This window comes from Aythya fuligula, chromosome 3 (genome assembly GCF_009819795.1).
Source record: "Aythya fuligula isolate bAytFul2 chromosome 3, bAytFul2.pri, whole genome shotgun sequence".
NCBI classification, from domain to species: Eukaryota; Metazoa; Chordata; class Aves; order Anseriformes; family Anatidae; genus Aythya; species Aythya fuligula.
In genome coordinates, this window is record NC_045561.1 from 2,223,006 (window position 1) to 2,250,460 (window position 27,455).

At 41.1% G+C, this 27,455-nt stretch overlaps 1 protein-coding gene across 2 annotated transcripts; it reads right to left on the reverse strand.

Moving 5' to 3' along the window:
• Nucleotides 1–95: 95 nt before the first annotated feature.
• On the reverse strand, nt 96–23,812 carry PPP4R3B (protein phosphatase 4 regulatory subunit 3B). Of its 2 annotated transcripts, none has more exons than XM_032183510.1 (16): nt 23,500–23,812; nt 22,633–22,688; nt 16,175–16,273; nt 14,053–14,673; nt 11,363–11,440; nt 10,456–10,572; nt 9,350–9,466; nt 8,822–8,953; nt 7,963–8,065; nt 6,809–6,850; nt 5,996–6,154; nt 5,140–5,309; nt 3,865–4,004; nt 3,216–3,379; nt 2,578–2,780; nt 96–1,842 (listed from the first exon to the last, which is right to left on the reverse strand). In XM_032183510.1, exons 1-16 carry the CDS (start codon nt 23,639–23,641, stop codon nt 1,747–1,749), a joined length of 2,439 nt encoding a protein of 812 aa, XP_032039401.1. In that variant the 5' UTR covers nt 23,642–23,812; the 3' UTR covers nt 96–1,746. The 2 variants fall into 2 exon arrangements, with proteins under 2 accessions (XP_032039401.1, XP_032039400.1); XM_032183509.1 differs by having other exon boundaries at nt 3,216–3,400; nt 23,500–23,810.
• Between the last annotated feature and the right edge of the window lie 3,643 nt (nt 23,813–27,455).

Genomic DNA, 27,455 nt, shown 5'->3' on the forward strand with positions numbered 1-27,455 from the left:
TGCACAGTAACTAATTTTAAAGAATATTCTAAAATGGCCACATTTAAAATTCTGAGTTAACTTACCATGTACAACAAACCAAACAACAGCAATGGTTATGGAATTACAGGGTCACATTTTAATTCCTGAATTTTACAGTTCAGCATTAATATCACCACATGTATACAAATGGTGTAAAACAAGTACAGTGGTATTTTTAATACAAAATAAACTTCTGTTTTATGGAAAAACTATACTTCATATCTACACAGACAGCCCATCTTTTTCCAAACAATAGCTAAAATTAAAATTAACTACAAAATCTCCAAAACAGAGAAACTGCTTCAGTTTAAACTATTCCAGGAGAAATGGACCCATAACACATTACAAGAGTGATCTATGTGGTGGATTGCAGCTGTTTTCATATTTTTTTTAAAAACATTTCTGACATCAATTGTTGGGAAATTTCCTCTTAATTTTTTCATGATCTTAGATCACATATGGGCAAACTAACATTAAAATATTTACAGTTCACTTCCTGCTCTTGAAAATAAAACCTGGACTGTTTGCCTCTATCAACTTACCTATTTTTCTTGCAGTTTGTTTACCTACGTGGAATGTGCTTTTATTTTTAAAAAAGCAGCTTTCATCTTGCACCCAGATTTAGGTGCTGCTTGTTGATTCTGCCTCAACAACTGGTGTCCTGCTAGTAATAATTTCATCTTGGTCCAAAATGAGTTTGATGTTAAACACCACTAAATTCATCACTATTAAAAACCTGTTAGTGTTCCTTATTACCACCTCAATTATGCGATTTAAACTTGCAAACAGGAAAATCCCTTGCTGCTTTGAGAAGAGACAGCTCATTTTAACAAAGCGGAAAGTGATTCAAATTCGGCACAACAAGAAGCCGACAGCTATTCGAGTGTGCCGTGTAAAGCACCAGTGTGACACAAGCAGTTCCTGGAGATACTTTGGAAGCAGTCATTCCGTGGCATAGATATTACTGGATATCTAATTGAAAAAACAAGCAAAACCATCCATTTTGAATCCAGCTTCCGTTTTCTCCTCTTTAAAAATACAAATTAAAACTTACTTTTTTTTTTTTTTAAACTGTTTTAAACAACTCAACATGCACTATAACTGCAGTGTCCCTCCCTCCTACCATGAGAAATTCAATTTGTAATAAATGGTCCCAAAATCTGGATTGTTCTTATGCAAATACAGTTAGTTTTCCCTTATTTTTTTATTTATTTTTTTATTTTTTTTTAAAAGAGGCATTGCTAAAAGAACACAACTGACAGCACCATTACAAAATTAAGATTACTGGGTTCAAAATTTAAGCTTGAATTCTTTTTCTTAGTTCTGCTTAACACTGGGGAAACCCTGCAATATTTAAAAAGAAGTTTACCTTACCTTTCCCTCCCCATGCCCTCCCAACACCTGAGACTTTCCTTGCTGAGAAGCCATCATCCAGGTTCTGTGAATACTAACCCACTTTTTTTTTAGTTTTTATTTTTATTTTTTATTGACAGCCTGAATGGCAGCCTCCTTATTTACTAGAAAGATATTAAGTTCCTCAGAAGCCTTGCGTTTACAGAACTAACCCTTTCTAGCTCATATACTGAGTTTCTTTTGCTACTCCTTGTGTTATCTTACATACTCATGGGAGAAAGCTTTCTGAATCAGATTCTTTTTAGCTCTTAAAACAGTTGCAGCATTTGAAACCCCGTAATAAAAGTTTTTATTCCAAAGTTTTGGTTTCTTTTATGAACCCAGACGAGGTCTTTTCCTTGGAGATGTCTCTTCCTCTTCATCATCATCTTCATCATCAGGATAGTCCACTAGACCAACTAGACTTCCCTGCCAATTTAAAAAAAGAAAATCTTGTATTGAAAAAAATACCCAGGAAGGCATAATTTTTAGTATATAACCCCCAATGAGCTTGTCCAGGACACACAAGCCTGCAGGTCAAGTCTGTCTTAGGACAGCACTCAAATCTGCAGTTACTTGTTTTCAGAACTTTTCATAACCAACAAATAATTTCCATCTCTACTACTAGTGTTATTTTTAAGTCAGTGACTACATATTTTAATCCAGAGGGTTAAAAAAAAGAAGTATGGAGCTTCCTTGTTCCTCTGCATCCTGGCCTCAAAATTATTTCAAATCAATTTAAGCTCCCAGCTGGACTGCCACAAAGTCTAAAGCATACACGTGCATTTTCCTGGTCAGTCTTTCTTACCAAGTCCCTGACAAGGTGCTCCACTAACACAGTTTAGGAAAAAAGCCCAAGCGTATCTCACACAAGCAACTGGACAGTTAAAAGTAAGTTGAGGAAGGAGAGCAGCTGAGTTATGCAGAAGATGAAAGATCGAACGGTGCCCATCAGGTTACCAGCAGGTTTCCTTTCCTAATAGTTCTTTAAGCCTTCCCCCACATGAGTAAGGGTTTAACTACACAGGGCTTCGGCTGAACACACGTCAATGAGGCCCTACCCAGAGGCTAACACTATCCGTACTGCATTGCGGCCCGTAAGATTTCATTATTACTGCTCTGCTCCCCGAAGCTGGGACAGCTGCTTTGTATAAGTTCTCCCACCTTCGTGGCTGTCACGGCTGTGGTCAGGGTTGCGTTCTTTGAAGAGGAGCCATTGGAGCTTGCTGGTGATGTCTGAGCTGCCACAGATTTGCTGTTTGTACTGTTTGCACCATTGGCTGCGCTGGCTGAGTGGGAAAAAGTGAACTTGAAACCCCCAGCTGAAGTCCTTTTGGGAAGATTCTCTTTGTCTTCACTCTCTTTAGCTGAGGGACAAACATTTTCATGCTTCAGTATCAGCTGTATGCCACAAAGCACAATCCACAGAGCATCACATGGGGCAAAAGCAGCCTCTTTTAAATTTCAACTTAAATGAAAGCTCACTCACTGCCCTCATTCAAAGCACAACAGCATTCCAAATGAGAATGGCACAACTGCTTTGGACATGGGGACAACACCATGCAGTACACACAATTTTGTAGAGATTTGGCTTTGGATACCATTTCAAATTGCTCTAGACATGTACCTAGTTAACTCATTTTAATCCTAGCCTGGCTTACAAAGACAGGTTGGGAATTTGCTACTAGAACACTCTTACTCCTGCTTATAGTGCTGAACACGAGCAACTGGTTTGTTTACGACACTTCACTGATCTGGCATACAGCACACCCAGAGATGACAAGCTGAAGTTACGTAAATACCTTTTTTAGTTTCCATAAACTTTTCATAGCTATCTGGAAAATCATCCTCAGGTTTTGACTTTTCAACTGGTGGTACGACAGCTTCACCTTCTTCCTCTTCATCTTCATTGAACCACATTTCTTCATCCTCCTCTAAGGCTCTTGCATCTCTGCGAAATCTATTGCTACGCAATATAGATGGAACACTGTAAGAGACACACGACAAGTGATGCAAGTTTTGTGTGCTGCTTCAGAATCAGACAGGATCAGAAATGGCTTCGGTGCTTTAAAGTAAATTCAACAGTTTGGGAAGGCAGCCTAGCTGCCCCTTGTTCTGTCAACGTGAGCTTCACCAAAACCCCAGCTGACAAGAAGGGGGACTGAATCCTAACTCTGAATGAAGAAGATTCTGCTCTTCATAAGCTGAAAGTTTTCCAACTAACATTTAATGTATTCACAAACTGAACTGTGCTAGCTAAAGTAAGCCAATGATGAAAGCCAGATGCAGGTTTATTCTAGTTGACATTTTCATTGTTAATAAAAAAATAAAATAAAATACAAAAAACCCACGGCCTTCTGCTTTTTTTGCCCTCTAGGAAAGATTAAAAAAGCAGTAAGGTGATACTACATAACGTTGGAGAAGGCTCAGAATACATAAAATGCTTAGTACCTGTTTAGTTTCTGGTTTTGCCGGTCTTTTTCTTGCTCATATTTTGTCTTCAATCCCTTGAATGTCTGAACGTATTCAATAGATTCAAGTGCATTATAAAAGTTTTCAACTATATGTGCAATAAGTGACTTAATATCTTCCTGTGTAAGAAGAAAACAGTATTTAAGTCTCATATATTAACCTGCAGAAGTTCAGAAAGCTTTAGAGTTGATCAAAGAGTAACTAATTATCCAGAACTAAGACATTATTGTAAAGAACAAAAGTGAAATCTGATTTTTCATAAATAAAGCTGAAGTCTAGAACTATATGGCTAGAATTTCTCATAAACAACCAATATTTTTACTACTGTACCAATCCTACGTATTTCATTAAACCATGATGTTTGTTATCTTTACAGTCTAGGCCTTAAGAAAAAATTAGTTGAACCATGCCCAGCTCTCCCCACAAGTTTTAGTTCTCTTTCTAGTGATCAGTAGCTGCACCAGCACACATGGAAACAAGGCACTTTTTGGTCCCCTAAAAGTCTCACCATATCAGGCAAATCCGATAAACATTAGTTCATATCACAAGGGTATAAGTCATCTGAAAACACAATGCATTTTCCTTTTTGCTGGAAACGACAGCAGCTACAATACCCTAGGACTAAAAAGTGCTCTTCATATTCAGAGACCACAAAGATTCCCTGAGAAGACTCCCACACACCAATGTATTTGCCCCAAGTAACTTAGGAGTTGTTGTAAGTCCCCATTTTCTACCCCAGCAATACCAGAAACTGAGTGCTCCTGTTTGTCCTGTCCACGTATACACCATTCCCAACAATGCCGACAGTGAAGAGCTACTGATTCAGAGCTGACACTAAGAAAGCACATGTAAGATTTTCAAGGACAACGATCACTAATTTATAGTCAAATTGTGTATTACCAGATCTGAGACTAGATTTACTCGCATATAACATGCTTCACTTAATTCTTCACTTCGAAGTTTGGTCCGAGACAACCCAGTCAGCCACTTCAGAGAATTTCACCCCCAGGATACTATCTTACACAGACATACACACATAGAGGGCCTCTATGTGCTCTTGGAGGGGATGATCAAGTAAACCAAACAAGCAACAGCTTACTGGCTCTCTTCTACTTGAATATCTATCTCTGGGATTGTTAGTTTGTGATTTTAATTATTAGCACACTATTTCACATGAAAGGCTTTGTTTTGTTTTTCTACCTGTGATGACACACACACACACACACGTAAAAGCAGAAGCAGCTGCTAACGTACCACTCTGATGAATTCAAACAGTTCGATCACAGCAGAATTGAGCAGATTGTACCTAGTTCCATTATCCAACAGAGCATTTATAACTGGTTCGAACAGATTTCCCTTGGTGATATAACGGTTATAAAATTCATCTTTTAGGCCTATTATCCTCCTCATAAAGCGAAGAGCACCTACACAAAGAAAGAAAAGAAAAAAAATCAAATAATTTAATAATTACATATCAGGACTCCAGTCTACTGCTCTTGGAAAGAGCTGAAAAAACACACACAGAAATGCTACAAAGAGAAAGAAGTGCCCACAGAACAAAGAGCACTGCAAAGTGCTTTGTCCAAAGTTCTAAATAAACATTTGCAGATAGTTAACTTTTTTTTTCCTGAATTCTTTGACATTTCTGTGCACGTGAATCTGATCAGGGCCCATTAAGTTTTGGAAGTATAGCAGCAGTAAGTTTTAGCACACATGAAGTTAAATTATGAGTACATTCCTGTGCTTCTGTATCTGCTTTCCAGAACCAGCCACTCTTCCTTAAATACCATGGATCACAAAGTCCATTCACATTCTACAAGAAGCACTACATTTATGAAGCTTTTAGAGATGATCACAAATGATCCATCCACTACCACATCAAGAGATGCAACCACCTTCCACCAGAAGCTGCACTGGTCCACATGAACAGACACCTGCCAACTTTTTTCCTTTTTTTTTTTTTTTTTTTTCCCCAAACTTACTAAGCAGCTAGTCTGCAATAGGAAATTAACACTAATTATGAACTTAGGTATACACTTGTAGTTGTTACACGTTCCATGCAGTACATAAAACACCTTGAGGAAAGAGGTAATGACAATTCCATACTCACACAAGGCCAGAAATGTATGTTTTGAATTCATCAAGACCAGTACTCTTCTTAGCAAATCTTTGTTCATAATGTAATTCTTGATGTGATACGTATGATGTTCCACACAGAAAGTAAGCAGCTCCAAAATTAAGGCAAGTAGTTGTGCCGTTTGATAATTATCTACGAGAAAAAGTCAGGCATTAAGACACACTAAAGAAGGGGGAGAAAAAAGTGCTGTCAGAACAAATCACCACCACCTTCAGTTGCTGTTATGGTTCCTGACGTTTCAGCATCACACTGAAGTGCTTTAGCAAGCAGGACACTGCATCAGAACAAAACAAATACTAATTCAGCTTTTTTTTTTTTTTTTTTTTTTTTCCAGCCATAAAAATCACCCTGAAATGGCAGTAGGGCTTCTTCCATCAGCCAGTTCCTAGTTACAGGTGCCCAGAGTAGCAGTGCACAGTAGCACTGTTAGTCTTTTCATAATGCTCTTAAAGAACCCCGAACAGAAAAATCAAAACCATAAAAGTTCAGCTATAACTACTTAGCACATACTCTACTAAGAGTGATTTTTCAGAAGTAAGGTAGACTGGGACAAACAACAACAAGAAAACAACCACAAACCAAACACAACAATCACAAAATTTACTTAGAAGGAGATGAAAACGTTCTTTTAGCTTCCTGCTATCTCAAATGAAACCGAAAGCCACCTATTGCAATAAAAACTTAAAAACCAAAAACAAACAATATGGACATGCCTTGTTTTCTATGATGCTATCTTTTTATTTAAAAGAAAAAAGATTCCAAAATTCAAGTTCAATTAAAACTTACCAGGACAAATTGTATTACTCTTAGTGGACCCAACTACTGCATCTGATAAACAGAAAATAAAAGCACTGTAAATATTTAACAGATAGGGACAGGTAAATGATTGTACCAAACTTTTCAAACTTTTAATCAACTCAAAACTTTCTATAAGGGAAACTTTCATAAGGGAAATATAAATACAGCAAAAATTATAGCCAGCTGACATTTCATTCAACTTATGTTACAAACTTTTAAATGCAACTATGTGAGAATACATAACCTAGTACTTCAGAATTATTCCTACATAGCTAAAAGAAAATGCCTAATTTCTTCAGTGAATACTACCCAGTACTACAGATATTCTTCAAGTTTTATTTTCATTTAATACACTTTTTTCTACTTAACGTTGTGAAAACATGGATAAGATGAAATCAAACGCTTCAATACACATTTGCAAAACCGTTCCTTTCATCCCTTGAAAGAGTACTTAAAAAAAAAGCAGCCTGACTCAGAGGCTGTCGTGATACTACATTTGTTTGTAAAGCATTAAACTAGTGAGTGTTAATTATGTGCCACTTCCTTTACAGTTGCCAAGCTAAAGAGAAGAAAAAAGGTAAAGGAGTTCCACATTGTATTTAACTGAAGAGACTTCTTTCTGCATTTCTACACTATTGCCAAGTGAAAACTAGTCTTTGGGATGGATCACCTGAGCTGCTGATGACTACTGAGTAACATCACAGCATTTTTGCAAACTTCTTTTCTAAAAAACAGCTGGGAACTACAGACACTCTGTTGTGTAACAACTATTTTCTTAAACCTTACTGGGAAAAGTGTTTTACGATTAATGATATAACTATATATCATTATTATATTTTTTATATATACATATAGTTATATGATGATGATATATATGATATATATCATCATATATATGATGATAATATATCTGATAATGATATATATATATTCATCATCAAATAATGTTTTAGAAAGCACAGCACAGAGGCGTTCTCATTCAAAACCGCAATACAGGGCAAGACTGCTCACAGAACCCCTACAACAGAAGGAACAATGGATTTCAGGACACGTATTCCCAGCTTGCATCACAGCTGTTACCAGTGCTGCAGGTTCAAAATATTACAAGATTTTTAAACAAATAAACAAAAAAAAAACATTACCTTTTTCACATTTATCTTCTGATGTATTAGCCAGAAGTGGTGCGGTAAGAACATGCATACAATGGTTGTAGAAGAAATTGAGAAATTCACTTTTTTCTGTTTTCTAAAACAAACATAACTTTATTAAATACTGGCATTTGTATACAGCCTCTTAAATAAGAAAGGGTGGTAATATAGAAGACATCCTACAGATAATTCTGACTCCCTATGGGCTGCCTGCACCTTTTTGATTGGACTGCAACATTATCCTCACTCAAAATATATTTCTTCATTTTGGGAAGAGATCTGAGACACCAAACCAACTTAAATAGCACCAAAAACCCACCATGGACGCAAAACATCCTGAAAAGACAGAAGTGACTCAAAGTGCTACACGTTCTTAAAGGCAGTAATTTTACCATAGTCACCTTCACCACTTTACACCAAAACACCTGTCATCTTGTCCTTTTCCCTACATTGCATGTAATACACACCTATCAATATGCAAGCAGGATTCCAATGTGCTTTCTTGTGATTTGGCTCAACACTGACCCCCCGGCCTCTCTTCTCCCAGTATTTATCATTCAAGCTACCAGGAGTTATGACTGAACTAGTATTGTTTCACCAAAGAACGGGACTGCTTGTGTGAATAAATACTTGCACAATGCCACATACCTTTTGTTATCAAAAAAACCTTTTGTTATCAAAAGTTAATGGAAGTTTATTTTCAGCTTGTTAAATTTCAGTATCAGACCACACATGACAGTGTCAAAATATTTTTTTTTTTTTTTAAATCCTCTGACCAAAACAACAGTAAGAAAATCACGCTTTCTATTTTGCTGAGACAGTAAAGTGTCTTTACCCCTTTGTATTTTCTTACATTAGCTGTGGCCAACATATTCTCTGGATCTATCAAAGTACGCAAGAGCCCCATTAACTGCACGGCTCCCCCAAGCTCCGGATCAGTATCGCAGATCATCTGCTCAATGACCACGTTGATGAGGAGGATATCCTGGAAAAAAAAATTATACACAGAGTTTCAGCAGTGGAATGACTTCCCTAGATTCTGTATTAGGGTGCTTTGTTTACTATTTAAAAGCAAAAATAAAAAACACTGAAATGGGAAAACTGGAAGAGCTGCATTGAAACACTGGAGTTCTGTCAGGCACCACCCACCACACAAACGTCTCTGCTAGGCAGAGCTACGATTTTATTACTGTACATACATGGGACAACAACATGCTCAGAAATTTTTATATCTCAAGTCTGATTCTCCTTATGTTTCTACCATCTACATTTTTGGATTAACTACATACAAAACGCTGAAGAATTTTTTTTTTGTCATCGTTTTGTCTTAAAACTAATATATTCAAGCACATTCAACAAACTCTAACACACTTTTACTTACGTCGTCACTCTGTTGGGCCTCTTGCATTACAAATTCTCGGACCATAGATGGACTAAATTCTACCAGATAAGAAAATATATCTGTAGCAGCAGATCTAACTTGCAAGTCATCCATCCCCTAGTAAAAATGAGATCAATTTATTGCAGAACCATTTCAAACAGAGTTGTAAAAAGTCAGGGAGTTACAAGTTTTGAGAACATTTTATTACAAAAAAAATCTACAAGAGATGCAGTAAACAGTGACAGGAGAAAGACAAAACAGTAAAATGCTTTAAAGGATAAAAATAACAGGGAAAAAGACTGCAAGGATTTCTGTCAACTTGATGAACCAACTACGCCAATTAATTTGTCTGAGTGAGAGAAATTTTTGTACAGCAAGAATTATTAATTTTCTTTAAGGTATGTAACTTTTTCCTTCTGGTTAAGTGCACAGTTTCTAAGCCTAGAAAACCGATGTAACAGGTAACACTGGGACTTGTCTAGGCCTGGAAAAGAACCATGAGACTAGTTTGTCTAAGCAATTAACATTTATATTATTTTATATTTACATAACAGTCAGTGTCCCTTGGTAACCTCACACATTGTTACTCTAGAATATTAAAAAACCACAACAACAGAATATACAGTTTCTGAACAGCAGCAGCGATAATTTGCAATGGTCAAGCAGCAATAGCTGCTTCAACAAAAGGAGAGAAAAAGCCAGGTTTTCACACTGCTGATGGTGATAGATTAAATTGCTTTATACCACTGAAAATGAGATTAGGATTGGACAGGAACAAGTAACAGCCCAAGGTTATCTAAAAACACTATTTTAGCACTGCTCCAATAACAACAACAAAAAACAAATTCCAACATGAAGAATCCTTCCAAATTTTTCCCCTGTTATCAAGAGGGCTTCAAAGTAAATGCAAAGTAAAAACAGTAAGAGTGATAAAGTTGAGCAACTTCAGAAAATCGGAGATCTTTCGGATTCAGGACGTTACTATAAGCTAAAGCTTTCAGAGGAACAACGTCCCATTAAAGTCACAGAAAGGTGTTTAGCACATCTGAAAATGTGGCTAAATGGCTTCTGTTTTTGCCTCTTACTAAAATGTCATTTTCACTTACCATTACAATTTCAAGAGCTGGAAGGATTCCCAACTTTGCCAAAGTTTTAAAAAACGCGTCTCTGTTCTGAGGCTGTAATGTCTGAGAAAACGCGCAGAACTCCTTGAAGAAGTTAACCTATAACAAAGGGAAAAAAACAACACAGGCATTTGATTCAGAACACTCCAGAACACAAGTCAGAAATACCTATGATTTGTATCAGTCTGTGCACCAGTGAGTATATGCCTTCCCGTAAAACAGACTCATCTAGCCCTCTCCCCTCCAACGTGCAACAGCAGTTGGGCAACGTTAAGGGTAGAAGTAAAAGAAAAACAAAGGCAGTTAAAAACAGATGAAAAAATCCGTTAAGAGGCTGCGATGGACCTCAGAGAAACACAGTCATTTTGTAGCTATTTTATCCCACCTAACATAGGAAAAATTTACATTTCTGTCTGGCTTGCCTTTTGTTTGAAAGAACAAAGATGTTTTCTGACAGCACACACCCTAGATTTTTATAAGGCAACTTAAGCTGATAACCATATTCAGAGATAAATAATGTTTGTAAAATATACACCAAGAGACTGTTGTTAACTCTCAGTCACAGGACTGAAAGGCCTTGTTGAGTGAGCAAGATACAGTGGGAAAACAAGCACCAATTGGATACAGAACATTAAAGAGTACTTAGAAGAAAGTACGTTTTCAAGCCTAGGACTCGAGCTTAGCACTAGCACTTTCTCAATAGTAAAACAAATTACTTAGAACAAATAAATGAGAGTTTTACCTCACAAGAAATATTGTCCTAGGGAGCACAAAGACTACGCTGCATTAGAAATGACTCTAGCGTTAGGGAAATACCTCAGTGACTGCAGAACCAACAGAACACCTTCAACATGAAGCGCTCAGCCACCTACTGAGTGCACCAACTCACCAATTCACATCGTTTGTCATCATCTGTAGCTTCATCTGTTAGTTGTGCAAAAACTTCAGACAGAAATTTTTCATCTTCCTGTGTAACAAAAGGAAAGTGACTTAGACAGCACATCTTACACATTAAAACTCGTTTTGACAGGCTCTGACACTGTATCAAGTCAGACTGAAGTTAACTGTCTGCTTACTTTGTAGAACCAAAAATGTGCACTAGTAGATTGGGTAGAAAAGCTTTTTTTTTTTTTTTTTTAAATAAACACAGTCACCTGCATTTTATCACTGAAAAGGAAGTTGCAGCACCCGTTTGAGAGCTGTTTCCAACACAGTCTCAGCACCCGCTCCGTACGGCAGGGGCAGCATTACTGGGTCCGGTCCCAGAGAACCTCTGGCACTTGTCCTCCACCTGATGGCTCGCATGCCTACGGCTCTGCCCTATGACCCGCAGGCTCACTGCGTGGTTTTCACTCACATCCAGGCATCACAACACCATAACCCCATCCATCTGATCCGGGCTCCCTCACCATGGCTTAACACCCGAGAGGGGCACAAAACCCAGGGTGAAGAGCATTGCCTCCCAGCAGCTCAGGCATGTCCTGCTCTGCACACCGCTTCCCTGCACACCCATGGAGGAGCACTGGCATTCCTTCACGTCAAAGTGCCCATCACCTGTCGAACATGGTGCAAATCTCAGAGCCAACAGCAGCATCGTGCTACTACACCACAGAGCTGGGCAGCTCTGCAGAGATTCACTGAAGAAGCACGAAGGGACACAGCAGTGGTGATAGCCATCCATGCTACGTTGCATGCTTCAGACAGCAGTTACTTCTATACTTTGCTTCTGCTGTTACTAAATTCAATGCATTTTACTAAGCTGAAGTACAGAATTATTATTATTATTATTATTATTATTACTATTATTATTATTATTTACATTCACCTGAATGTTGGCCAAAAGGTCACTTTTTTTCCTGAGAATTTTAAGATGTGAGGAAAAAAAGTGCTTTACAAGCACAGGGTACCTGAACCAGCATCTGACAACGCAACTTACACAGACCTAACGGTTTATTTTTAGCCTTACTGATTTTAACAGCTAAGTTAAGTCTGTTAAAAAAAAAATCCTATCACAACAAGAGGCCAGAAACTCCCCACCACAGACTACTTGGCAACAAACAGATCTCTGGCTTGTCTAGAGCTGCAGCCCGGCGCAGCCCTGATGTCCTAAGGCCCAGAGTGGATCTAGGTTTGTTTTCTGGGCTTGCTGCGTTTTCCACACGCCTGCGCTTCCTCCTCAGCAGTGCTGGGTCTGCTGCTCCATGTCACATCCAAAGGGCTTCACTGCAGTACCGAACAGCTCAGTACTCCTACAAACTGCACTTCCTAGGGAGCTTTACCGATGTATTTAGGGTAATAAGACCTCTAATTCGTCCACCAAGCCCAAAGGGGCTTTAAGATTCTCGTGCCGCAACAAAAGCTGATTTACACCAGCAGACTGGGAAAGCAGTCCCGAACCTGATGCCCACACTCCAATGTAATTTTCCCCATGCACAGTAGCCAGCAACTTCTCTTCCATGTGTGCTTTCATTGTCACAAATCCGAGGCAGGTCAACTGATTTAGCTGTCAGTACTACTTGTAAATCAGCACGCTCGTCTCAGTCACAGTCTCAGACCAGATGCACCCACATGCCACACGCTCGTCTCAACTATGGCAAGGCCGGCAGCGACCGAGCAGCGAAGAACTGACAGAACTTCAGAGCCTGCTCCAGCGAGTACTACAGGTGAGAGTCACAGAGCCTCTGCTCTCTGCTAAGGTGCAAGTAGGCACGCAGTACAGTAAAACTTTGGTGGAAAATAAAGAACTTTACAGAGTTTTAAAGAAAATATCTCAATGGAAGTCATTCATTTTGCTAGCAGGATTTACTTTCTAGTTTCTTCCTGCTACTCAACCGAAGTAAAAAAGAAGCCCCAGAGTTTACCCATGTAGTTTTCTTTTTTTCCCCTCCAGTCCTCTGCTGCAGTCTTATAACAATACTGTTTCTCCACTGCCTATATCTTTCCACAGTATTAATACTCTCTTCTTCACAAGAAAACAGGCATGTTTGTGAAGTTCTGTTTCACACACACATGCCATTTCCCTGAGTACACGGACTAGAAACAGAATGAAAACATTTTGGTAGCCATTAGTTTGCACAACAAAATATGAAGCGACAACAGCCCAAACGTCAGCTAATGCAGCACAGGGCTCACACCAGGGCTCTTCCCGCAGCCTAGCTTCTTCGTGACAGTCGGCTACTTTTAAACCTGCTTCAGACTAGGAACCCTTCAGTGAGCTTTTAGAAGCTCACTGATACAGGAACATTCTGGTTACCTATCATTACTTTGGGTTATCAGTATGAAGAGAAAATGAATTCAAATTAATTCATTAACTACTTTATACTACAACATGAACATTTGAAATTAGTACAGTAAGATAATTGCTTACAATCCATTAAAAAAATCTGTAAATAAACTCACCTGAAATCTATCTTTAAAAATCAAAAATAAAATGCAAGTTTCAGAAATAAAGGGAAGCACAATGCAAATCACAGTGTGCGTGATTACTTTAGACAGTGTTACAGAGCCATAATCAATTTAAAAACTACACCTAGATGCATCTATACATAATCCATCTGTACCATAGTAAAAAACACTTACCTGTAACATACTGACAATCTCAACTTTGTTGAAGAAAATAAAGGAAGTAAGGGTAGAAAGAAAATTCTCTTCAAAAACAGATGGTGTCGGCAAGATGATGTCCTGAATATACTGTACCCTGTAAGTCTGGTGGATTTTTTGCCTGAGTTCAGAGTCTGTTATAGGAATAACCTCCTTAAATTTTGCTGTTTTGGTCAAGAACTCCCTGTGCCGTTTTGGCTGAGCCAAAGAAGGATCATACTCAAGGCATCCAACAACATCCATAATACACTCATCAGAAAACATCACCTCAAACAGAGTTGCTTTATTGAGGAACAAAATTCCTCTAATAATTTCATACAAATGATGCAAGCCTTCTGTGTTCTCTAAATTCTCGCAGACTTGGAAAAGCTGCAATAGTTTTTTAATGTAGCCTTCATTCTCCAAGGCCAGCGCTAGCTTTTCTCTACGGATGGGTGAGGAGAGAACAGAGGTAACTAGGTCAGCAATCTCTTCAAGTTTGTTGAGTTCACAAGAAGGAAGGTCGATCAAAGGACTAGTTTCAGGCATTTCTTCTATGTGTTCCTCTTCGGACTCGATAAGGTCCTGTGTGACTTCCACTGAAGGATCCTTACCCTGAACCTAAGAACAGAGCATGCACAGTTACTGTCTCATCCCAATACATATGCAAGAGTAAATCAAGTCGATAACACATATATAAATCCTTCCATACCTTCAGTTGCCTGGAAAATACCTAACCATGAAGAGAAGGAGTAAGTTTGCTGCTTGTGAATCCTACAGAAGTCACTACCATTACCTTGATAGGTATTTCTCAAAAGGTGAAAAAAAAAAAAAAAACAAAACGCAAACCACCAAAACCTAATGACATCTGTGAAATAAAGTAGTCTGAAGCACTTTGAAGATAAACACAAAACATACTAGGAAAAGAAAAGATGGGCATAACAAAACCTTCTTCCAGGGTCTCAAACAGAAGGGTATGAAGACTTCAAGTCACTATAAGAGCCCACAGGTGTGCTACTGCTACACGAACCGTAACAAAAGGCCCAAGAACAAAAGGCATGAAAGGGTCATGCCCCAACTGAACACGGGAAAAGGGATGCAATCATCTCATCTCCTGCTCTGCAGCACTTTCCTTCTGCTCTGTATGCCCCTCTCATCTCCTCAGCCTTCTCATGCACCCTATACTTTTTATGCCTTTCACTGATCCAACCCTAAGATTCATAAATTCCCACTGGACCTCCCTCACCAAGGCTCACCTGCTCAGACAGCAGTCTTGAAGCCCTAGGAGTTTTGAAATTCAGTGCAAGAGACTAAGGCGAATGGTTTGTGCTGTCTGACCACAGAGACCTCCCTCTCAGACAGGTGATCAGCTCAACCCCACGTGGGACCAGTGTAAAACCTGGACTATTTATTAGACACACGTACTTGCAATTACTAGCATTGGGTCCTTTCAACAATGGTATCTGAGAACTGGCTGAGAAGACTTATAGCCTAACGAATGCTAAGTTTACGAATGCATCTAAATTGCCTAGTTTGTTCAAAGCAAACTACTAGAAAACCTGAGTTCCAAGTACCTCTAGTTACAGCTTTGCACTTTTTTTTTTTTTTTTTTTTTACACAGTTACGATATGTCCTGACATGAAAGCCGGGGTTTCTTCTTTTAAGTACACATTGGTACAATTCCACTGACTCATTAATTCCAGAGCTGAAAGTGTAAGATCTATACTGTTTCATAATAACGAAGATTGAAATATCTGTAAGACATGGATAATAAGACTCAGGTCACGATGAAAAAAATGACTGAGATTTTGAGCTGTGACAGCAATGCCACTCTCACAGAGCAGGATCTGGCTCCTTGTGTGCTACAACAGATTGTTAGTTCCACACTCCAACTAGTTAGCTCCTTGCAGATTGGGAGAAGGACAATTAAAATCTGGCACTCCAAAAAAAAAAAAAAAAAAAAAAAAAAAAAAAAAAAAGAGAAAAAAAAGAAAAGCACAGAAAATAGTGATGAACATATGCTTATTTTCCAAATAGATTTTAAAATAACAAACCATATATGTGAAGCCACAGAAAACACTAAATCATTTGGAAGAAACCGAGTATTAAAATATAACCGTACCTGGCAGATTTTCTCCCAAATTTCATCACAGCCAGCTTTTTCTTGAAAACTCAGTGCTAAATCATAATTTTCTGCTTCTGACCAAACAATCAAGGTGTCCTGTACAACACACAAAAAAAAAAAAAAAAAATTTGTTTGAGACAGGTTAGATCTACACATCTGTAGACCACATCTGTATTCCATTAAGTCATGCCTAAAGAATAAATGATAATTACACTTGTCAAAAGAAGACTATAAGCTACTGAAATATTAAGTTACCTGTTCTGCTGTAAGGGCCATTTCTTTTTTGCTTTACGAACGTTCTCTTACATATAATCCATCTATGTATTTTTTCCATACCAGAAACATTTATAATGGCATTTTTCTGCAACCTAATTCCAAGCTGAGGCTCTTGGTTGTGCATGTGAACGCACACATCACAGGAAATTAAGAAAACTTGCAATATAAAAAGTTAAGTTTTCTCATATTTAAGAAGCTGAAAACCGAAGTAAAAGATTAGTGTTTCTTCCTCAGAAAGGGTTTAATACAGCTGTAACAACGTGAGAAGCAAAGCCTCACATATTACAAACACGTGTCTTTTTCCTGAATTCAAAGACATACACCATGGATTATATAAAACTTGTAAGATACTACTAAAGCTACAAACATCCTGCCAACAGGTATTTTCACTTGAGCAAATTTTCTTTCCCTCCATTCTTTTTGCCTCTATTAATTCAATTTGTACACTTGCACAATACATCTAGGAATTTGCTGGAATTTCTGAACAGACTTTTTTTTTAAAAAATCAAATATTATTAGGTCACTTGCTGCTCCAAGTTATGCATTTCCTTTCAGCAGATATCTAACAAAATATTATATGACTTATTTCACTATGACACTACTACTATATAATCTCTTATTCTGAAATACACGTTAACTACCTCATTCAGGTTTGAATACGTCCTAGACAAGGGGATGCAAACACACACTGAATAATGGCACTTGCACAGAAAAACTGTGTGAATGCAACTTAACTGGCTGGCAATGAACTGCAGTATATCTATTTTTTCTTTCATTTTAACCCCTTCCTTTAAAAGGAAGAGTCCGCCCTTGGTGGAAAGCCCTGAGCTCACTGCCCTGTGACCTTAACGCTGCTTAACGATTTGTTTCTTTCTGCAACTTACACTTTTGTGCTCCTGCCACAAACATTAATAGGTTAATATTAATAGTCTGCCTGCTCTTGGGCTCTGATTCTCATGTGCAAGTGGCACAGCTTCATACAGCTGACATTGTTTTGCTTACAGCTGTCCAGCCTCATCTCTGGCTCACAGACAGCTGAACCTGTGGTTACGGCGTGAAGTGCTGGAGCGAGCAGTTGAGTTGGCCTTCAAGGAAAAAACAACTGAAAACTGCAGGGACTGAAAAGCCTGATGGGCTCCCTGGCCTCGTTCAGAATGAACTGGCGCAGAAAGCAGATATGAGGAGAGCAGGCCCTCAAGTGCTCACTCCGTATTGCCGAAGGCACTTTTTATTTTGCAAAGCCTGAAAATCAAAACACACAAGTTTTCGCTACTGTATTTTATATAATGTTATTAAGTATTTTGATGTAGGGTTTTTAAAGAAAGCTTTGTATCATTTCCATTCAAGTCCAGGTATGTTGAGCAATGCCAGTTTGTTACCACTGGAAGACACTCTACAACATAACAGGAACTCAGGTCAACAGCTTAAAACAGAATGCCCAAATGATTTAAAGATGCTATAAATTAGCAGCATCAACTTGCCTTTCACAAAGCACCCTCTCTAAAGAATGCTCATCTACAGGTTAATCCAAAAATCAGAATTCTTAAGTACAATTTTATGGCAGTTACTCATTTCAGTTTTTCTATTTTTGTATCTGAAAACGTTCTATAAAATTATGGATGCCTTAACACTCAGAAAATGGATATGCCTCCAGGTAAGCTAAAAACCAGAGGCCTCTCGACAAACAAAGACATATACATGAAGAAGTCCTGTTTATAGCCCAGAATCATTCTGCTAACAGGCCTGCTGCAGGAACTCAGATGACTGCATGCATCCATAGAGACTGCACTTCAGATTTTTAGTGACAATTCTCGGGTTACTGAGTAGTACTTGTTACAATCTGTACTGCCCACACGAGCAGAAGTTATGTAAGTTTCTCCAAAAATATTTCAGAAGGACTTCTGAAATATAAACTGTCTGAAGTGTCTCCAGTGAACAGGCACAGAGGAACTGCACGGAACATCCAGGATCCTTCCTGATCCCTTTCAAGCACTTCTGCTCGCTCTTACCAAGCAAGATGCTGCCTATTTAATCATCTTTATTAAAAGGTAGTTTCATTAGAAAATAATTATCTGACACCAATATATTTAGTCAGCCATGCGCTTCCTGCGTGTCCCAAGACGACTCAAGATCAGACAGATATCCTCCAGACCTAGCTCCTTCCCAAGACTGCCATTTCGGCCCGCTTAGATCAGCGACAGCAGCGTGCCTTCATTCCCTCACACAACACAAGACAAAACAAAATAAAGATTAATTCAGAACAATTTGAGCTTTAAGAAGGCAGTTCTAACCCCTCCTTCATTGTCAGTACTGGTTTGTACAATGCCTGCTGCTCCCTCTCCTGGTTTGAGCACCAGCCCCTCATCCCCCTCCTATGCCAGCATAGGTGTGCTGTGCAGGGAACCAGAGCGAGGACAAGAGACAAACAGAAATTAAGCCAGCAAGAAGCTGTGTTCCAGTGGGATCAGTTCCTACATCTAACCTGCTGCATGGCTACGTGAAGACTCATGCTGGCACGATGGAGTGAAGCAGCCCCCCGGGTAACTGCTCTGGCTGGCGATAGCAGCACCCCTGGAAGTCTGTAAAATCCCAGCCTCGAGTAACTCCACTGATTTTGCCTGAAGCAAATTGTTCTCTTGTTGCTTGAATGATGGCAACTGTGTTTCAAGAGCACAGGTACACATTCTTCATCTCAGATCTGAAAACAGATAGAGTGTACCTGAAGGAGAGTTAACATCAGAAGACGGTGTTCCTGATGAGAGTTTCTGTAGCTTTTTACCAGTCTTAAACCCATGCAACTGGAAATTACCACCCTTGTTACAAAGCTGGAGGAACAAAGCACACCAGTGGATCCATCTGACTTCCACTGAGGCACCCGTACACGCTCCTCTGCCCACATGCTGGGGAACAGCAACATCAAGGAGAGGGCAGAACAAGAGGCGGGTGTGGTAACACCCTGAAAGCGCTCCTGCTGCAGCCTCCAGAAGGTACCTTGGCAGCCACGGCGTGCTCAGCGGAGCCATGCAGTTCTCAAAGCCCATGCTCAAAATCCAGGGAGCTGCTAAAGCTCTTACACTCCTTGGTGTCTCTTTGCATACGCAGCATCAGGAATTCTTTCAGGCTGAGCAGCAGGGCACCCACGTCCAAGTCCTCTTCCTATTGCATGCCTAACACTGACAACGCTGAATTCCGCACAAAAGCCAGAGAGCCCACAAACACGATTCAAGAAGGCAGTATGTGCAGTTAATCAATTATTGTAGTACTACTTAGTGCAAATACTGGGAATCATAAACTGATGCACAGCAACTAAATATTGGATATATGTCCTGGTTTCAGTTAGGACAGAGTTAATTTTCTTCCTCATAGCTGGTAGGGTGCTATGTTTTGGCTTAGGATGAGAAGAGTGCCGATAACATGCTGATGTGTTAATTGTTGCAGAGCAGTGCTTACACCAAGCCAAGGACGTTTCAGCTCCTCACTCTGTCCTGCCAGCGGGCAGGCTGGGGGTGCAGTAAGAGCTGGGAGGGGACAGACCCAGGACAGCTGACCCAAACTGGCCAAAGGGGTATTCCACACATCTGGGGTCGTGCTGAGCAATAGATGGGGATGGCTGGCCAGGGGGAGGAGGGCCAGACTGCTCAGGGTTAGGCTGGGCATCGGTCAGCGGGTGGTGAGCAATTGCATTGTGCATCACTTGTTTGTACACATTATAAGCAGTAGCACTATTATCATCATTATTGTTATTATTATTACTGTTATTATTATTTTTCTGTCTTAATAAACTGTCTTTATCTCAACTCACAGGCTTCACTTTCCCATTTCTCTCCCCCATCCCAGAGAGGGAGGGGGAAGGGTGAACGAACGGCTGTGTGGTGTTTAGCTTCCAGCCAGGTTAAACCACAGCAGTCCTTTTGGTGAGTCCTTGGTGTAAGCACTGCTCTGCAACAATTAAAACATCAGCACGTTATCAGCACTCTTCTCATCCCAAGCCAAAACATAGCACCCTACCAGCTACGAGGAAGAAAATTAACTCTGTCCTAACTGAAACCAGGACAGTATTTTTCCACAGAATGATGGTATGCAAATCCAAACTTCAGTGGCAGCTATTCCGTGAGTCAATTCAAGTTATTTTTGAAGAGACAAAATACGTAGGCAGGGCGTGTTTCCTTTTTGTCAAGCTGCACGATGCTGTGGCTTTCCCCAAACCCAAGAAGATCAGCACCTTAATAAAAATCTGCACCTACGCTCCGAGAAGTCACTCAGCTACAAAAGCACCTGTCCTGGACAGATGAGCACAGCCTCCAAGCCTGCAGGCTACCTACCGCACAGCAGACTTCAACACTTGACTAGGGACACCGAGACCACCTCTGTTCTTCTCTGGTTAACCAGAATATTTTGCCTAATTCTTTACACCATTTTAAATAACATCTTCTCTGAGGCACCCAGGTGCAAGTACTACAATCTGAGCCAAGGCTGAAGTTTCACAAACTGCAGCACAGGACTGCTACACAAAGTTTTGATCTTTGAATGTAATGTGCTGCAGAGTAGCAAAGACAAAGCACTGTCAACTAAAAGCTGTACGAGCTCAGAAACCAGACAGAGCTAGAACCTGTCTCTGGAAACTATCCATCATTATTCCTCTTAAAAACAATGCAAAACATCTCCAGAAGAGTGAGAAGTGAAGCAAAGATTCAGCCACAAGGACACAAAGCGTTAGGATTGGTAATAAAAGACAACCCAAACAAACTTCAGCCTAAGATAAGGCTTTTGGAACTGCAACCTAGAAAGTCTTTCCCACAACAACAACAAAACAACTTAATCAAGCCACTTGAAACTGCTCAGTTAAATCAAGAAAGTTTTCAAGTAAGCAGTTGTATGAAGTTTCCGAGTATAAGCTGCAAAAGGAAGCAATTCTAACTTTGCATCAGCACAGTCCGTGCTTGTATTTTGTTCCGCAGTAGCTTCCTCTACTAAACAGGAAGCAGTTCAAGGCTCTCGCCCTTCAGAACCCTGCGCAGCTCCCACAAAGGCCGTCCTCTCCTTCCTCAGCGGCCCACCCAAGAGAAGCCTACAACCACCACCTGACCAAATACACCAGTATCTACTGAGTAAGAAATGGAAACCACAGAACACAGCCTTCTGAAAAGCTAGGCCCACGACTGACTCACTCCAGCCAACCTGTGCTCAAGAGCTACACGCATCTCTTTCCCCCAGTTCTCATGACATAGCTTATCACCTTTCTTTCAAAAAAAAAAAAAAAAATCCAAACCAAAACCCTTACTGATTTCTCTCTTCATCATTCTCTCTTCATCATTTAGGAAGAAAAAAACCAAACAGTTGTCTAGTGCTGAAACACTTCTGGATACCATAATGATGAAGAGCAGTATGAAACACTGAACAAAAGAAATAGAGAATCTACTGCAGAACAAAGGAAGAGGCAGGGAAAAAAAAACATGTAATAAACCACGAGAACAATGAAGGCAGACACCAGAAATGAATGCAGAAGGGAAAAGCAATAAAAGCAAGAGATTTAGTAAACTAAGTTTTGTAGTGCATTAAGCAAAGATGACCTATTAATGTAGCTCCCAACTGTTTTACTTCTTTGTTCTGCAGAAGCCTTACCCCCAGGAAAGGCAACTGTGCAATTAAGCCCCACCATGGCTAGTCACTTTGCTTAGGAGAACAGAAGGTTCCAGGGCTTAAAACAAAAACTAAACAACAATAAGGGAAGTCCCACAAAAACAAATTCCTTCGTATTACTTACAGAGGAGAAAACTCAGGAAGTAAATACAACAGAATAACAGAGCTAGCTGAAATTTTGCCTTCCTGACGCATCAATTATTTCATGCGAGCAGCTTTTGTCTCCCACTCAAGGCCGTATATGTTTCTAACTAATTTTCATATATATATGTATATATGATTAAGACGAACATGTAGGTTTCTGGAATACAAATCAGTGCAGCACCACAGGCTTCTAAGCAAGTTTTTCACCTCGATGAAAAAACAACATTAACAGCTGCATGTCTCGCCGCTTAGCCCTTTTTCCAGAAAGCAGTGTAGTCTTAAGCTGGAGAAACCTACGGATCTACAGTGGAGAAACCTACAGTCACTTGGAACATAAGACAACTCCTCAGCATCAGTAATCAGAAAAAGAAGTAAGGCCTAGTAATGATACTTGCCTGCTGCTTTTGATACGCCGTATTTGGATTTATCTTCGATTCTAGCAGTAGCGAACCTGAAAGAGTTATGAAGATATTTACTGAGTTTAACCAGACAAACATTTCCATGGCTCTTAGAGCAGCCGCCCGCGCGCCAGCCAACATGTGCTCAGCCTAATCCGTATCTTCCAGAAAGTCCTGGAGAATGATCTTCTCTAAACATAACTCCCGACAAACAAGCCAGGTAAAACAAAACCCAACAAAAACACCCACGTAAAGGCGATTTCCTCTGCTACTTGAGACCAAAATTCTCTGCAGCACAGTTTTCTCCTCATGAAGCCCAGTGTGACAATTAACTGCTTTAAAGGCCACTGGACGAATCCGTACCAATGTGCAGCAGGTAGCATGCTGCACAGCATCCAGATGTATTTGCCCACACAAGCCACGCGGGCCATTTGCTTTTATTTCCTTCAACTGCCCTTCAGAAGCGAATCACCCAGATAGCACGAACCCAGAGCCTTGACTCTGTGTATGCGAGCAGTGTATGTATCCTGGCAACAGCTCCCGAGCCGTTTATACCAGTCGGAGGTGGTTTATTTCGCACATTAGCACCTGTCGGCTGACCGAGCGGCAGGCGGGCACCGCGCAAAAGAAGAGAGCCTTGAGGTGACTCCAGAGAGCAACGGGCCATAATGGCACAGCACCTGGTGTGCCTCGGAACGCGATCGGCAAATTTCTCAGAAAAACAACACAAAGCCACAGGCGGAAAGCCACCGCCGCCGCCGCGATGTTCCTGCGGTGGCGAGGCGAGGAAAGGGGCGCAAGCACCCCGCGGCCCGGCCCGGCTGCACCCCCGGCCGGGGCTGCCCGCGGGCGCGGGGCTCTCACCGTCCGCCTCGGCGCGCACCAGCAGCGACATCCCCTTGAGGCGCTCCACGTAGGTGGAGGAGACGTGCCCGGTGCCCCTGTCGTCCCATTGCCGGTCCTCGTTGAGGGTGTACACCTTCACCCGCCGCCGGGTGTCCGACATGGTGCGGGCCCGGGCCCGGCCCGCGGGGAGGGGGGCGACGGGCGAGGGCGCAGGGGCGCGGGGCTCGGGCTCCGCGGGCGCTCAGGGGCTCCGCGGGGCCTCCCCGTTGCCGCTGCCCATGGCCGCCCGCCGGCGAGAGGGCGACGCCGCGCCCCGGCTCGGGCCCCGCTGGCGCCGCTCCGGCAGCTACCGCCGCGCCGCCGCCATCTTGTCGGGCGCCTCCCGCCGCCTTTCTCTTCCTCCCCGCCCGGCCACGGGCTCCCCTCGCAGGGGCTACGGCGGCCGGCAGGAGCCGCGGGGCCGCCGCGGGACGGCGGCAGGGGGCGGGCGGCGGGGCGGGGCGGGGCCGGCGCCGTGAGGGGAGCGGGGGCAGCGCGGCTCCCGCCGGGCGCTCTGGGGGCGTCTCCTCCTCGCAGCCCGCCCCGGCAGCTGGAGCAGCGCGGAGCCCCCCTCACACGCAGCGTGCGCCCAGCCGGGGCTCCTGGTGCCTGCCCGCAGCCCCCGAGGGGCACGGTCCCGTAGCCGTGTACCGCGGCTGAGGCAAACCCCGCACCCCTGTACCAGCTGTAAAGCTCCGTTCCCGTATTACAGCCAGCTCCCCCTTTCCTCTGTCCCAAATCATAATAATAATGGAATGTAAAGCTTCCTTTCTGCCCACCGCAGCCAGAAGTAAGAGCAGCGAGCACCTGCTGCTCTGCCAGGGGAGCGAGGGCTGTGCGTGAGGCCCGGGAGCTGCAGCACTTACACGGGGAAGACGGAGCACGCAGAAAGGCAGCAGCGTGAAGGGACCGCGGGGAGAAGCTCCGAAGCGTCCCACAACATCGGCCATGCTCCGAAGGGAAGGGAGAGGGCAGAGCGAGTGCTCCCCAGGCCAGGGTGTGTCTCGTTCCCAGACAAAGAGAGGCTCTTTTTGCTCTTGCCTAATTGCAAAAGCAGTCACACCAGTATAGCTCTTACTGAAAAGACTGGCATTTCTCTGGTTTAAGTTCAACCTTGTTCCGAATAAAGAGAAAAAGCAGTTTACTGAAGAATACGCCACCATACGTAGCCATGTACTACCGTTCCATATATCAGAAAAACCTTCACTGGGCAGACAAGACAATATTGAGAATATTTACATCTACGCAATGATTAAGTCTTGGGTTTGTAACAGGCCTCTAAGATTTACCACCTTTCAACACCCAATATTTGACAGCCACCAATCCTTTCTCAGGGCAGCCTTCAGTCAGCCGAACAGCCAAGAAGTGCAGCATTACTCCACCTGCGAGGGAGTGCACCTGAGCACTGGCTCGCCTGCTTATTTACTCTGTGAGAAGAACCCTTACCAGTGTCCTGGGGAACTAGGGTTCAACCCCAGTCAAACCTGTATTTTTGTCTTTAACAGGGGCCACTGAAGACACAATCATTATCTTTTGCAAAAGATAACAAGATACACCTCTGAGAACAATCACATACGCTTATCTCGAACATACTTTCCATGTGCATCATATAATTATGGATAACTAAGTCAGTAACTGTACAAAAAAAAAGGCCATGTTACCTTTGTAGTTTCACCAGTCATGGTTTGAGGATCACAACAAGCAGATAGGGTCCCAGCTACATTCTTAGTGGTCTTTTCTATATTACATGGTTTGATCCTCTCAAGGTATTACACAAGGACTATTTCTGCACCAGTGAAAGTCCAATACGAAGAAGAGAAGCACGTGAAAACAAAAAACACAACAGCCACTGCATACTGCTGCTTCAGGACATCTGCCGCTCTTAAACACCAGCCTTCTTCTGCAAGATCTGTATGCATACTCTAATTCTTCAAACAAGTGTGTAAACGTGTGACCTCTCCTTCTACAGTTTAAATATGACACTTATCCAGATACACACAATAGCGAGAAACCACACTAGAAGATTCTGGAGCAAATTCTCATTAGTGAACAACTACAAAAGGAATAGGAAAAATGCAAGCCAGAATCAACACACACAAAAATACTTCTCTGCTTAAAAGGCAAAATAAGTCTGTGACCACTCCAGGCATGAAAACAACCTCTGTGGAAAACATCCTGAACAGATGCAGACATTATATTCCCTTGGTCACCAGGCTCCTTTTTGCAGAGAACAGGACTCTGCTGCCTGGGCATGGTTTGGCTGGGGTGTACAAACTGCAACATGACCTTATCTATTCCACTAAAAATTGAGTCAATTGTGGGAAGCTCTGCTTTTAGAAATTACGCAAGCATTGGCCCAGCTGCTTTTATGAATTTGATTTAAAACCAGAGTAAATACAAAACCAGGAAAGTAATACATGGAAGTTCTACATCATGGGGCTCAGAAACAGCAATACAGCACTTTTTAATTGAGTTGTTGTAGCTGTCAGTAGCTCACCTACTCGTTATCACAGAGCAATATGCTGTAGCTGTTGGAAGTTCTCCATTCCTTATCAAAACAATAAATTTTGATAGGATGGGCTGTGTACAGAGCAAGTCATCAGTTTTGACAACATGGAGTGGCTCTAATTTCATTTATTCATTCCTATATCACCTAAAAGTTCTTGAAGTTAGACTGCATCGTTCCCTCTGGCACGTAAACCCAGAAGTATGATTAGGTCAGTGCTTACTTACATTTTTACTGTACATGTAGTATTTATTGAAAGCATCTAAAAACACCTCAGCTCCTAAAACTCTGTGCCTATGTGAAAGTTTCAACTTTGCCAAACACAGGTCTAGCCCTCAACAGTTACAAAGATACAGCACCAGCTTTGGTGTGATAACAAGTTTCCACAGTTTAAACAGGATAGAAAACAAGAAATTTTGTTTACATGCAACAATAACAAAAAAGTGATTTTACAGAGACACTATTACCTTAGTTTCTGTAAACATCACCTGCAGTTCTCTACAATGTTCTAACACTGCTCTAACTGCAAGCTCTTTGGAGCAGACCAGTTTTGCTTGTCTGATGGTAGTGCAATGATTTTCCAGATTTCAATATCTTAACACAACAATGCTAAGACATCTCACTTCTCTGAAAGTTTTCACCAGTTGCACAATACAGCTCTGAGGAAAAACAGCCTAGACTCTGCAGACAAACCAATTTAAACAGCATACTTTCACTGAAGTTGCATTGTAAGTCGTTCTCTCCATGCTGAAGTGTAAGGAAAAAAAAAAAAAAGTATTCACAGGGATTTAAGCTTTTTTTTTTTTTTCTTTTCCTCTTAGCAGTAACACATTTTTGCTTGCTAAAATATTATTGATTTGGACACTAGCTGGCAATATAAAAATAGACTAGGTAATGTTATTCTTACATTCAGGTGGAACAATGGATATAGAACCAGTTTTCCAGAGTTCTCACACAGAGGTCGGACTGATCACTTGCTAGATGCAAGTATTTCCTTACTTTTTTTTTCCTAAGTATTTTTGATTCTGAGATTTAATGTCAGAAAAATAAACATGCACAACTTGAACTCTATCTTCTCATATTAGAAGTGCTTAGAAACATATATAAAACTTCCTTTACGATACTATAAAGTTATAATGGTGAACTAGAGAAATTCATTAACATTTATTAATGAAGTTTCACTTATATTCTGTTACCAAGATAGGGTTCTGAAGCCTACCATTTGTTTGGAAGAATGTAGTTTATTTTATTGCTAACAGGTAATAATGGGTAACAATTATTTTGAACCTTCAGGATGACAACGTCAGCCTTTGAATAAAACATTAAGATTCTGATTTACCATCATAATCAATGCAAAAAGCTCAAGTTAAAAGCAAACAAATAAAAACAAAGCAAGAAGACTGCACCAGCTTAGTGCCTGCCTTAAAAA